At 35.8% G+C, this 13,500-nt stretch overlaps 1 protein-coding gene and 1 pseudogene across 8 annotated transcripts in view; one reads left to right on the top strand and one right to left on the bottom strand.

The window, feature by feature from the left end:
- Positions 1 to 13,500, bottom strand: part of ACACA (acetyl-CoA carboxylase alpha) — a 253,317-nt gene that overhangs the window by 194,397 nt on the left and 45,420 nt on the right. For 5 of the 8 annotated variants that reach the window (XM_036223376.1, XM_036223375.1, XM_036223382.1 and 2 more), the window contains 2 exons: positions 9,697 to 9,743; positions 6,538 to 6,784 (listed from right to left, as the gene is read on the bottom strand). In XM_036223376.1, the coding sequence (XP_036079269.1) occupies positions 6,538 to 6,784; positions 9,697 to 9,743 (294 nt within the window). The remainder of the gene's footprint in view (positions 1 to 6,537; positions 6,785 to 9,696; positions 9,744 to 13,500) is intronic. The other 3 variants (XM_036223379.1, XM_036223381.1, XM_036223380.1) reach the window with 1 other exon arrangement.
- On the top strand, positions 6,024 to 6,139 carry LOC118604623 (annotated as a pseudogene).

The following is a 13,500-nucleotide window of genomic DNA, read 5'->3' as shown; positions in this document are numbered from 1 at the left end:
ATTAATTTCTACAATTGGCTAAGTTTATAGAATAAACTCTGGAGACTATAACACATACACAGACGCAGACAGCTCCTGTTTTCTGAATGGAAAGGAGTGGGTGGGAGACGGAGAAAACTATTACCCTCAGCAAGAGTACCAAGTTGCAGATCTCATAATGACCTTCTCTGTCTACTCACTTCTGAGGCACCATGGCAACTGGGAACCTCAGAATATCAAGGAAGGAGCATTGAGAGTAAAGAGTTTAGAGAACTGTTGGGGGAAGGGAGAAAGCTCAGGGAAGCTAACTGAGAAACACTAAGATAGCCAAAACATAAGAACATTTTCACAGGCCAACCAACAAGAAAAGCCATAATATAAACTCAAAACCAGAGCCAATTTTATTATTTATTTCCCATGTTAAAGCTTGAGAGAGATGAGCCAAAAAATAGGAAGGGGAAATGAAATTTCCTGCCCTCTCAGTTATTCCTGTGGAGGTAAAAAAAAAAGGGGGGGGGAGTTCTATAGAAAGTAACTTCTCAGGGTGATCTGATCATAAATTCCTCCCCGGGCAGGTCATGGTGGGTAGTCATACCCCAGGCATATAACTTTTTTAGTAACAGGTTTATTTTTGCCTTAACCAAACCCTGTCCATTGTTTCCATCCATCTAGGTTAACAAACCTTTGAAATAAGTGTAACCATCCTCAAGAGAGCACATACTCTTAACTATTCTGTAATCCAATCCCTACTTGCCTTCTCCCACCCTCATGTAATTTTCCTCATGCTCCTTCCTGAATTTCAAATGCATAAAAGATACTGTGAAATAGTCATTCATCTGAGCATTTCAAATCTTGCTTTCCGGCAATTGTCAGTTTGGGTTGAAATAAACTCAAAAATTCTCTACAGTTTTGGATGTTTCTTATATTGACATTCTCAACATTCAAATTATAATACTGACAGTACATGTTTATTGTAATCAAAAGCTTTTCAAATCTAAATTTCCAAGTTTTAAGTTCTGATATGCAAAAGGCTTAAAGAGGTTTTACCAGTTAAAAAATATTACTTCTATACGAAAAGATAGTTGCACACCAATGTTCATAGCAGCATTATTCACAGTGGCCAGGACATGGAAGCAACTAAAGTGTCCTACGATAGATGATTGGATAAAGAAGCTGTGGTACATATATACAATGGAATTTTACTGTTATAAGAAGAGATGAAATACTGCCATTTGTGACAACATGGATGGACTTTGAGATAACCATGTTAAGTGAAATAAGCCAGACAGAAAAAGTTGAAAATCACATATCACTTATATGTGGGATATAAACTTAAAAGCAACAAATGAACAGGACAAATGAACAGAGACTCATGGACACGGACAATAGACTAGTGGTAAGGGGGATGGGGGAGGGAGGAGATAGATGGAGTAAAAGGGGTCAGTCAAATAGTGGTGACAAAAAGAAATCTAACCATGGGAGGTGAACTCATAATGTAAATATATATGTCTTACTGTTAAAATGTATGGCTGAAACTTATTGGATTTCGTTAACCAATGCCACCATAAAAAGTAAATGAATTAATTAATTTAAAAAATTTTACTTCACAAAAGGACTTCTCCATAATAAATTATATCATATAATTCCAGTATGGCATATTTTACTTTTCCAAAAGTTTTTGCAGCTTATTATTTAATTTTATTTCTATCACTAGATTTAAATAATATCAAAAAGTACTTTTTTTTCCTAGACCAGAAAGGAGATAGGAATATAATTCACCTTCTGAATGAACTTAACCATTCTCTCCTTCTAGAGTAGGAACTACTTGTCTTAAAACAATTACAGATTGTTTTCAAATGAAGTTGTTAACCAAACATGCTTGCTAAATATAAAATGTTAGTTTAGCCCTTTGATATTTAGAGCATATATTTCAAAAAATTTTAAGAGAAATTTGAGATGGCATTTCAAATACTATACCTTGAATTATAGGATAAAAGAAATCACACTACCCTTAGAAGTAAAAGATCCAACTGTAGAGCTAACCAGGACTTTAACCAGGAATTCAGCAAACTTGTTGACAATGCTAATTATAATCTTTGTTGATAAAGGTTGATGGTGTGGGGTGATCTAGATTTAGAGCATATTGTAAGTATGAAGAACAATTTGACTACAAGTAGCATCCCAGGAGGATCAGAGAAAACGTCAATACCCATGTAACTAGATAGCTCTATTACATGCTATCAAATCATACATTAGTTGTCAAAATTAAGATGCCCACAATCAGTCTTCAATAGTATTTTCTCGAATGTTCAATTAAATATTAATAGTGAGATTCAGAAATATATTAACCTAGCTGATTGATATATCAACCCCTAGAGCTGATCTTATATAAAAAGCAGTTGTCTATTATGAGGAATATACAATGTATGTTCCCATCAAGCTATAACTACTTTCTTAGGATGTTATTTCGAGACATTTGGGTCATAAAGCTTCAAAAGTAATTCATCTAGTGTTTTATTGGTACACTGTGGAAAATGTGTGCTGCAAGTCATTTCCATCTCTGCAAAAGTCTATTTTCTATTTCTGCCTACCCATCATTCTCACTAGATTTCTCATTTAGCACCTAAAGCCAAACCCTAAACTTAAGAGGCTCACTCTCATCCTATATGTACAGAGCATAAAGAAATGAGGACTTTTGGGACTTTACAAAATGGATTCCATGGGAGCCATGACAGTCATGTCAACTGGCACATAATGAGTATGCCTTTAGGGTGTAACCAAACTGCCCAAATCCACAGAACCCTCAGCCACGGCTGACCTGGATAAACCCCCACTGTAGGAGCCAATAAGCATAAGGATCCTACTTTATAAGGTCTATATAACCTGAACCTCTTAAGACAGGCGATGCTCAAGCCAACCTGAGAGCATCATGGACAGGTGTGGCAAGATCCGAAAACTCTGACCTTCTGCCTGTCATAGCCACTGGCTTGGGACCAACACACAGATTGCCACCAGTCACCAAGGACTTTTATCCCTTTGCTCTGTTGTGTAAGACTCTGTACTTCCCCTCTCTCTGTGTTGTGTGTTAACCTGCATGATTGGTTTATCTGAGAAGGTTCCACTCAATAAACCTGGCATTGTGGAAAGGCACAAACATGTTTAAGGGTGTTATTTCCGTAGCTGCTTTCCTTGCTCACAACACTATACTATGGCAATCACTACAGATGGTTTCAGATGACCTCCAGTTAACAGCTCTTATGAATGTACTTGCCCCTTTAAACTATGACCTGTGAAGGATTAGGTTATTCATTTAGGAAGCTAACCTAAATTCAACCAGTTTCTATTTAACTTTGGGTTCAAAGAGTGAAAAGGAGTACCTGAATGAATATCCTCATTTTCATAGATGAGAAAAACGAGTCCATAGAGGTACCATAAATTAGTGTGGTCATACACCTAATTGGTGGCAGATGTCAAAATAGAGTTCTCTCTACTATCAAATAAATTTGACTCAATTTAAATTATCCTCAAGGACAACATATTTACAAGTGACTTAAGAAATCAATCAATGAAGAAACTCTGTTCTATTTTGGAACATTAGGTGAGAAGTGAGTAGGAATTGGCACTGTCTCCTTTCCAAGCTGTTGATCACGCTTCAGTCCATGGCTCCTCCACAAGCTATCAGCATGAGATTTGCAACTATAGGGCATGCAAATGAATTCTCAGGCATGCATGCCACTGACCACACAGTCTTTGCAATAAAAGCCATCAACTTTGGGAGTGATCTGGCAACTACATACTGTTTTGTAACATCGTCAGCTGAGTTTGCTATAATGGTATTTCTTACCATTATCAAACTCACAATTTCCTACTCCAATAAATGAACATTCTATTTTACACAGTGCCATATTAGACAAATTTCTTAAGGCACTATGTGGCTTTAAGTATTTAGATTTAACTGCCTTTCCTAGCAGGAGCACTATGATATTTTGAGAACAATTGCTGGTAGTGTGGGATCATCGAGTACATTAGAAAAGGTTTAGACTCACTGGTCCGCTTGTCCTCTAAACATAAGTAGTCCCACCAGTCACAGTCCCCACACATTTACAAATGATCTGAAGGGGGAAGATACCATCACCGGTATTAGCCTTCAGGTCAACCATTAAATGAACTATAAACAGAAAAACTTTACGTAAGAATAAAGACCTGACCTCTTTTACCTGTCACTAAATACTGCCCTCTATTCCTTTTCATAGCACAGAGACTAAATTAGTCATGCTCTGCACATAAGGACAGAGATACATTCTGAGAAATGACTAGGCAATTCTGTTGTTGTGCAAACATTATAGAGTGCACTTACACAAACTTAGTATAGCCTCCTACACACCTAGACTATATGGATATAGCCTATTGCTCTGTAAGAAAGGAAAAATAATTTTCCCTCTATCCTTCTGTGCTCTTGATTGAGATACTCCTATAATCAAAGACAGAATAACAGCAGAAAAACAAATGGAAGTTTAATAACATGTATTCCTCCTGTATATATGGGAGACACCTAAGAAAACCAAGTAACTCACCAAAATGGCTGAATCCACCACCTTAAACACCATCTTCATCTGAAGACAGAAGATGTTGGGGATGTCAGTTATGAGAGGTTATCAGAAAAAGCACAGTAAACAAGGGTAAGGTTGTTATACAGATTTAAGTCTGAATTTCTAGAGATGAAGTCCTCCCCCACTTCCCATATAGGGAGAAAGACATTCTTACAAACATAAATGTCTTTTACAAAGGGTAACTACTTGGTCTTCAGAAGTCTCATGTCTGTTATTTCTTAAAGTTAACTATCCTAAAATAATCCTTATGCTAAAAAGACATATTTAGGGTGACAAGTTGTGCCTTTACAACTCCTAGGCTACAAAGCTATATAGCATGTTACTGTACTGATACTGTAGGCAAATTTAACACCATGGTATTTGTGTAATGCATTGCATCACTAGGTGATAAGAATTTTTCAGCTCAATTATAATCTTAATCTGTAGCCCATCATTATGTGGCAAATGGCTGAAATACTTTGTCACTGATTCCTTAAAACTAATTTTGTCTGAACTAGTTATATAATTAAGACATTTGTATGGTCAGGGAAGCAGAGTAGAAAAGTTATTGAAATGGGATCAGGGAAACCGACTTTGAAATTCAGTTTTCAGGCTATTCATCCTTAGGCAAGTTTTTTCCCCTTCTTTAGGCCTCAGTTTTCTCATCTATTTAAATAAAAGGAAATAGGCTAAATTATCTCTCTGGTTCATTGCAGTTCTAGGAATCTGTAAAGTAAAACATAATTAATCTGCTTAACTCTTTTCTTTCAACCTCCAAACAGTTAAATGGGAGTGACTACTGACGTTCTCCACCTCATCTTTCAGAAGCAGGGATCCCAAGTCCCAGGGATAACTATAATATAGGGCAGTCACATTCAGCCAGATCCACTATGGGATTTTACTACAGTCTGTATATTAAGTATATAAAGAGGAGCTGAATTATTTTCTGATCCATTAATAACAGAAGCACCAAGATAATAACAGCAGCAGTGCTACCCAAACTTATGTTTATCTAGGCTAGACCTATAATCTTAACCCTGGCAATATATTAGAATCATCTGGATAGCTTTTTAAAAAGCTCCAAGCCAAGCTAATATCAAATGAATCAGAATCTATGGTGATGTGGCTAATTTCTTGAGGCTTCCCAAATGATTCTGATGTGCGGTGAAAACCAAGAACCATTAACCCAGAACCTTTAACCCAAAAAATGCAAAGCAAATGACCAAAGATTAGTATATCACACACTGGTTGTTTAATCAACATCAACAAATAGAATAATCCAGCGTTACTTTTACTGACATTCTCCATTACATATAAAGAACTGTGTTTCTAGAGAAAAAAGAGAGCTCTGTGACAATCCTTTGTTCCTACCAGAGTTCCTTATTGAGGGCTGGCCCTTGCAAAAATAGAATATAACTTCTTGACATAATGAAGCAGTTCAAAGAAAAATTACCAGTCTACGACCATGCCACCCTGAACAAGCCCAATCCTGTCTGATCTCGGAAGCTAAGCAGGGTCGGGCCTGGTTACTTGGATGGGAGACCACCTAGGAAGACCAGGTGCTGTAGGCATGAAAAAAAAAAAAAGAAAAAGAAAAAGAAAAATTACCATAAATTTGCCCACCCCTGCAAAAGTCCTATCAATCACCAAGATAGTTACAACAATGGTAGTTGAAGCAATACAAAGACTAAAATTCTTCAACCTCTCACTCTCTAGGTCTCGGCAAAAGACCTAGTATATAGAAAGAATCAGAAAAAGTTGAGAGAAAAATTTAGGAAAAGACACTTTCAAAACCTATACTCCAGACAAAATACATCATTTTCCACATACTCATCAAAACTTTAAGACCAGTGACGTAGGAAAAGGTGAAGCAATCTTGGGTAAAATTATTCTTGCTCTTTTCAGAACAAAATCAGTGAAATCACTAGGGCAGATCAAATAAGTAAAACACTAAACTTCTCTCTCTTACCTCACGTGTAAGGCCAAGCCATCTTGTAGGCTAGAGAGCCCTAAATCAGAGAGTGCATCTGAGCTGACAGAGGCTGGTGACAGAGAGCCCTCCTTTTCCTCCAGTAAGTCTAGCTTCACCAGGCTGCTGATCTCATCTTCTGAGTTATCTTCAGACACAGAACCAATAATGAATCTGGTGTGCTGGTTCAGCTCCAGAGTTTTGGCTGATGGTTCATCCATTATTCCTTCAAAATGAGCTCTCAGAGCTAGGCAGAAAATGAAGAGAAACACAGGTTATGGATAATAACTCAGATCTGAGAATAGCCGCAGGTTATACCTAATATGCCACAGCTTGTACCTGGAAGCAAGGCAGAGTTTGAGAACTAGTTTCCTTGGCTCTTCTGTATCAGACCTTTGTTTTCCACAAGGGAGGAAAATCACGATCGTGGTAATTCTGCCTAAAAAATTAAAACCATTTTCCTCAAAGAACTCTCTCAAAAGACTCTATCAATTTGGCGACATCCAAGAGATAATTATGATCAATGGAGAAACCTTTCCAGTATGTGAAAGCTGCTTGTTTTAATATTATAATCTTGGTTGTTAATATTGGAAGGAACACAGGGTAAGGTTTTGGGAAGAGAGGTGTTCATCTGAAACTTGGTGTTTAGAGTAAACTATGTAACTATCATCTAGTTCCAAACACTATATTCTGAGAGTCTTTGATTTTATTAAGTGCATTTTTATATAAAAATATACATAAAATGTTTACATACATATATATACACACACACATATACTACATAATGGATATACTATATATGTATGTGTATATACACATACACACACACAGCGTACTTCAAAGCAAATTCCAAGGGGGGAAAAAAATCAAATGATACATCATATCAAAGCGTAGATCAAAATGAAGATGTCAAACACACGCCAAAGGCTCTCATAAATTACAAATTATGAATTCACCCCCAACTTTATTTTTAGGCAAATAAAATATCTTAAAAGTCTCATTATGAAAGCAACTTCAAAGATGATTTGGTGACAGTATTTTCCCAAAGGCTTTGCCAGTTTTATATGCCAAAGGTTTCCAGAGTTAGAGGGGTCCCATAGAGTCCAAGCCCAAGCAACCAATTTAGACTTTGAGATACGATCCTCTATTGAAGGACAAGAAGCCCATTTTTTGTGATCTGCTTCCCATTTCCTTCTTAAAAAAAAAAAAAAAAAAAGCAAACTCCATATGGGTATTTTTTAATTAAAAAAAAAATCTTTACTTATCACATGAATTTTTCTTAAATTGCATCTGTCAAAAATTCACCCAAAAATGTCTACTTTTGGCTCTAATGTGCTGACAGATAGGGAGAAAGTGAAACTACTATCAAATTAAAATCTAAAATTCAAATAATGTAGATATCACTTCAATTAAGTACAAGTTTTCCAGATACCTAATCCTAGTCAGGATCAGATATTGTCAATCGCTAGCAAACTAATTAACAATGATCAAAACAGTTCAAAGCCCATAACAATAAAAACCATAAGTAAATGAAACAATATTTATTCTGTCATTCCAAAAATACTATTTAAAAAACTTCAAAACTACACATCAACTTATTATTAAACAGCTTGTAGCCTAACCAATAATTTTAATTCAGAGACTAATGATTCCCAATTCTGATTCTGAAGTGCTCTAAGACAATATATCAATAGATAATAAGAGATTTATATTAATTAATTTTACATGTTGGAAAGCACTCTGAGGTATGAAAGTAGGTAGAGAGCAGTGTTCTATGACATAACAGAATATCAATATTTAAAAATAATTAGGAATCACTACTAAACATCTTAAAATTATACATGCACCATTATTTTTGTGTAATTTGTGAATCAGAGCTTATTCATTTATAAAAACAAAACAATCTTTGTAAAGCTAGAATAGTGGTTCTCAAAGGGTAGTCCCCAGACCAGGAATGGTATCACCTGGGAATCTGTTAAAAGTACAAATTTTGGGGCCCAGCCACAGACAAACTAACTGTATCAGAACCCACAGGTTGGAGCTCAGTAATCTGTATTTTATCAAGTCCTAAAGTTTGAGAACCACTGTGCTAGAAGAATAAAACAGTAATAACAAATTGCCAGGAATACTGAAAAATACCTAGACATTTCCTAAAAGTGAGTTGGACATCACTTAAGCTAATTTTTATTTTTAAAACTACAACCAAATATAAGAGTATCGTGTAATAGAAAAAAACTTGACATCTAAATTTGCTATATACTTCTTCCTTGAAATATTAGGGTTCTTAAAAATGTTTTTCAACTGTCTTGAATTTTATAAAGTTCATCTCCAGAACTGCAAAAGAAAACCAAATCATCTAAAGAGAAAAGAAAAAAAAGAACAGGAGGAAGCGACGTAAGGGAAGGAGGGAGTTCTAACAGACTGACCACTCTGATACCAGAAAGTATAGCAGCAAAAAAGCTGCTTCTTTCACATTTTAGAGCAGTGAATAATCAAGTTTAAAAATAATAGTAGATAAAAAAAAAATTCTAACAGAAAATAATAGCTGCCTTCTTCAGAAGAGAAATAAGTAAGGCGCTCAGGGGCAGAGTCTAGATTATAGTCTGAAATCAGGTGACTACACTAAAAAGTAAAATTAATGAGAAAGGAGCATTTCTTGGACTCCACGGGAGAAGGAAAAGAAAAGATTAACTAATAAAGAAAGGGCTCCAAAAGGTCAATTTCAAATTTTTCTTTCCTAGCTTAGAAGAACAGGAAGGCAGCCTTCCCTAGAGGACTGCAAATATTGGAAGCAGCTCAGTGTCAACAGCTAAAGAGCCTGACCACCAGACAGCAACTCTACTGAATGGTATCCCAGGAACAAGCCTACAAACCACTAGAAGAGAGGTCACGTATGGAAAATCACTGAGAAGCTGTCCAGACACTCTAGAAGCTACTCCGCAGTTTGTCCTACTTTCATTGATTCTAGTCCTGAGTTAGAGAAAAGGTGCTGGAATACTACCACTGTAACACTTGTTCACTCACGTTATTCCCCCTAAATCTGCCTATATTCTTTTGTGAAAGGCACTTTTAATAAAAGCCTACAGTTCATTATTTTAGCACGTGAATATAAAATTTTTATCACACTGAAAACATGAAGGAGCATTATTTGTAACTGACCTCTTATAATTCTTACTGTCTGAGCAGATATCCACTTCCAAAAAGAACTAGAGAGAAAGAGAGAGAGATTTGAAGTGTTTTTATCAAAGAAATCCAACTTTTATCAATAACCATTTTGTTCAGCATACTAGAAAAACTAATAAAACTTATAAAGTATCATTTTTCTGGTCAAATCTATTATTTAACTTGAAGTATAAAGTTCAGTTAACTATTATTTGTTCAAATCTGTAAATCAAAAGCATTATATATTCAAGATTTTATTATTCATGAAAAGTATTAAACATTAATCCAAGCTTACTATTTCACAATGTCTTTTCTAATTGTATACTTGGATGAACACATTCCAACCCTGAATTCCAATATTCATCAAAAAGAAGGCAGTGGAGAAAAGAGAACTACTAGATTCTCTACAACTCAGTCCGGCTCTGATTATGTTTCCAAATGGTTATACTTACCCACAAAGCCAGGGAGAGGACAAATCTCCCATTATATTAAGTCCCTTGGGTTTCCTTCTAGGCCCAACAATTTAAATGTATCCAGGGTATAAATTCTCAACTTTGACTCTATATAACAATCACCTGTGGAGCTTTTTAAAAACATATAGTATGTCTAAATTCCATCCCAGATCTACTGAATTAGAATCTCTGCTGGAGACCTGGACATCTAAATATTAAATTACACAGGTTCTTAGACATAGGTCTAGGGTGCAGAAGAAAACAGGAAGAACCTATTACACAGAAAGGGAAAGAACTTCTAAGAGAGGACCCTGAATGAAAAGCAACAAGACTGAGGACACTGCAGGTATGTTAACTGGGAGATTAGGATTTACCCAATTATGTAGTCTGAGCTAGTATTATTCCCTACAACTATAGTAGGGAAGGTGAGAAAAGGAAGAAAAAAGAAAGTACAGTTGATCCTTAATCGACACGGGTCTGAACTGCTCGGGTCCACCTATATGTGGATGTTTTTCAATGAGTACTGTAAATGTATTTTCTCTTCTTTATCATTTTCTAAATAACATTTTCTTTTCTCTATTGTAATAATATAGTATCTAAAATATACAAAATATGTGTTAATTGACTGTTTATGTCATCAGTAAGGCTTCTGGTCAACAGAAGGCTATTAGTTGAGTTTTTGGGAAATCAAAAGTTATATGTGGATTTCTGACTGTGGGGGGCAGGGAGGGCGGTTGTCACCGCAAACCCCACACTGTTCAAGGGTCAACTGTAGTTTGGATCATATGTAACCAAAGGTGCAGCAGAGCTGGAGCCAAAGCCTCAGACCCAAGAGCAAACTCTGACTATATGAAGTATTGAACAAGTCTCTGTGCCTCTTGATCTGTAAAGATAAAAAGATCATATGTACCTCGTGGGACTGCTGTGAGGACCGAGTGCTATGAAAAGGTTTTGTAAACTATGATGCACAGACCATTGTTTTTCAAACTATGGGTTACCACCAAACGGAATAGTAAGAAATCAATTTAGGGGTACCTTATCAAAATTTTAAAAATGAAATAAAATAGAAAATAAGAGTGTACCATACTTTATAAGGATAAATATTGTTTGATAAATCTTTTGATACTTTATGACGTCAACATCTTATTGAGTTGTGTCAAAAGTCTTAAAGCCACGATTAATCCTCACTCTCCTGCCCCCTCGACTTTATGCCCTCACCACAGAGCAAGCACAGTGAGTTAAGTACCTAAACCAATGGTTCTCACAACTGTCCTAGGTCGACACTATCAGAAATCTGATCAAAGCTATGGACCTTTTCCCAACAAAAATTCACCCTCACACAAAATTGTTTGCATATGAGTTTGGGGTCCCTGATGCCTTGCCATGAATTAGTTAAGACCTCTCTCATAGAGTTGACCCTCTGAAGAGGACTTATATAGCTGCTGTCTTAACTACTCCCTAAACCAGGCCTTTCCCCAAATATAGCTGAAGGATATTTTGCTTATCCAAATAAAAATTTTCTTCATTATATCAAATTTTTGACAATGTCAAATTTTCTTTTATTTTAAAAATTATATATGTTCTTGAACTTTTATTTGGAGACTTCTGAAAATATTTGCAGAAAGCTCCCAAACTGTCCTATGCTCCTGAAAATGGGGTAAAGCTGATTATAGCTAATGCACTTATTGAAAAGTCAACGTGCATTTCGTTCAGATATTTTTCTAAATAAAATATAACAGTTTTACCAAGTGTAGTTAACACGTTCTTCTTGAACTCAAATGACACTATTTTCCAAGTTCTAATAAAAGTAATTAGTTTTTATAGCCACTGATATAAGTATCCAAGCTAATACAACACATCCTTGCCTTTTAAGTCATAGGAGCCTCATTTAAATTTTTTCAAAACGAATCACTGAATTTGCCTTTTTTCAATTTTGTCATTTTATTAATGAACTTTTAAATGGATTCTGGTATTAATTCAGTATCCACAAGAGAGTTATAGATTTTTTTAAGCTGCATTTTTTATATTTTTGCTAGTTTTAAATTTTAAGATAACAAGAACTTGGGTTCCAAATAGAGAGATGAATGATGTATATTTAAAGATAAATAAGAGTTGATCCCTAGCCAAGTGGCTAAAGACACCTAAATAAACAATTACAGTAGTATAATCGCTAGGTGTGGAAACACAAGGGTACTTTATCTAAATTTAGAGGTGGTGATGGTGAGGACAGGGATCAAGGAAAACTTCCTGCAGTGAGATGATATTAGCAATGAAGTACCGGGGAGATAAGCAAGGAGGGAGAGGAAGGAGCATTCCACATAGGAGCCACTGAATAAAGACCCAGAAGGTAGAATATGATGATTTATGACAAATACTAGATCTGAATAGCTGCAGTTTGAGGTCATTTCCTTCCAGAGCCAGCTGGAGACTTTAATTTTTTTTGTAAAACAGGAGTATACTTCTTTAGGGTATAGTTGTCAGAGAGAATAACAGGGTATAATTGTCTGTCCTATTCCTTATATCTCACTCCAGGGATAAGGATATTTTTCAAGGATAAAGCTGTGCAAGCTTCTGCATCTTTCAAGGATTCATTAAAGAAAGTTTGCCAAACTTCTGGATAAAGATGGTGGGTTATTCACTTTTGCTCCTGTCTGAAATCCCATTAAAATAAAAGTTAAAAAAAAAAATTTGTTAAGGCATAATCCCCTCCCACCCCCCCAAAAAAAATAAAATAAACCACCAAAAAAAATCAGGGAAGACAACAGTAAGATAATTTTCTTGGAAAGCAGGTAGAAGAGTGATAAATGACTATGCAAGCCCAAGAAAAATGAATCATGAGCCATCTGTGGTAAACTTAGAATCAATACAATTTAAATCACAGAATCTCCAAAATGTTCAGACAGTAGAAGTAAAAAATGGAGCTAAAATAAAGAAGACTGGTTGAAATTCTGTTTCAGAACTTTGGATCCTAAGATTCACTTTCCAAATAGTAAAGGCAGGTGCCTGCTACTCTACCATTCTGATAAAAGACTGAAGATCTATCCTCTAAGGAGGTTAAACAGAGGGTTTCTAGACTGGGGTATACTAGCAAAAGTACAGGGATGGCACCATACTGAAAACAGAGAGGTTAAGTAAACATATAGAGTAAAACTTCCCAATTTTCACCCTCCGGGGAGGAAATCGAAGGATATTTCTTACACGATCTTACCAGACCAAGGGGAAAAAACCTCAGGTAGTACACTGGAATGCCCGACCAGATAACCCTGTGGTGAAATTAAATCAGCAAGCCCACTCACATTCTCATAATCTTGAGTTAGCTTTTCAATCCTCCTTCTCAAATTTAAGATGT

Source organism: Rousettus aegyptiacus, unplaced genomic scaffold (assembly GCF_014176215.1).
Source record: "Rousettus aegyptiacus isolate mRouAeg1 unplaced genomic scaffold, mRouAeg1.p scaffold_m13_p_6, whole genome shotgun sequence".
Classification (NCBI taxonomy): domain Eukaryota; kingdom Metazoa; phylum Chordata; class Mammalia; order Chiroptera; family Pteropodidae; genus Rousettus; species Rousettus aegyptiacus.
This window is presented reverse-complemented; position numbering and strand designations above follow the sequence as displayed.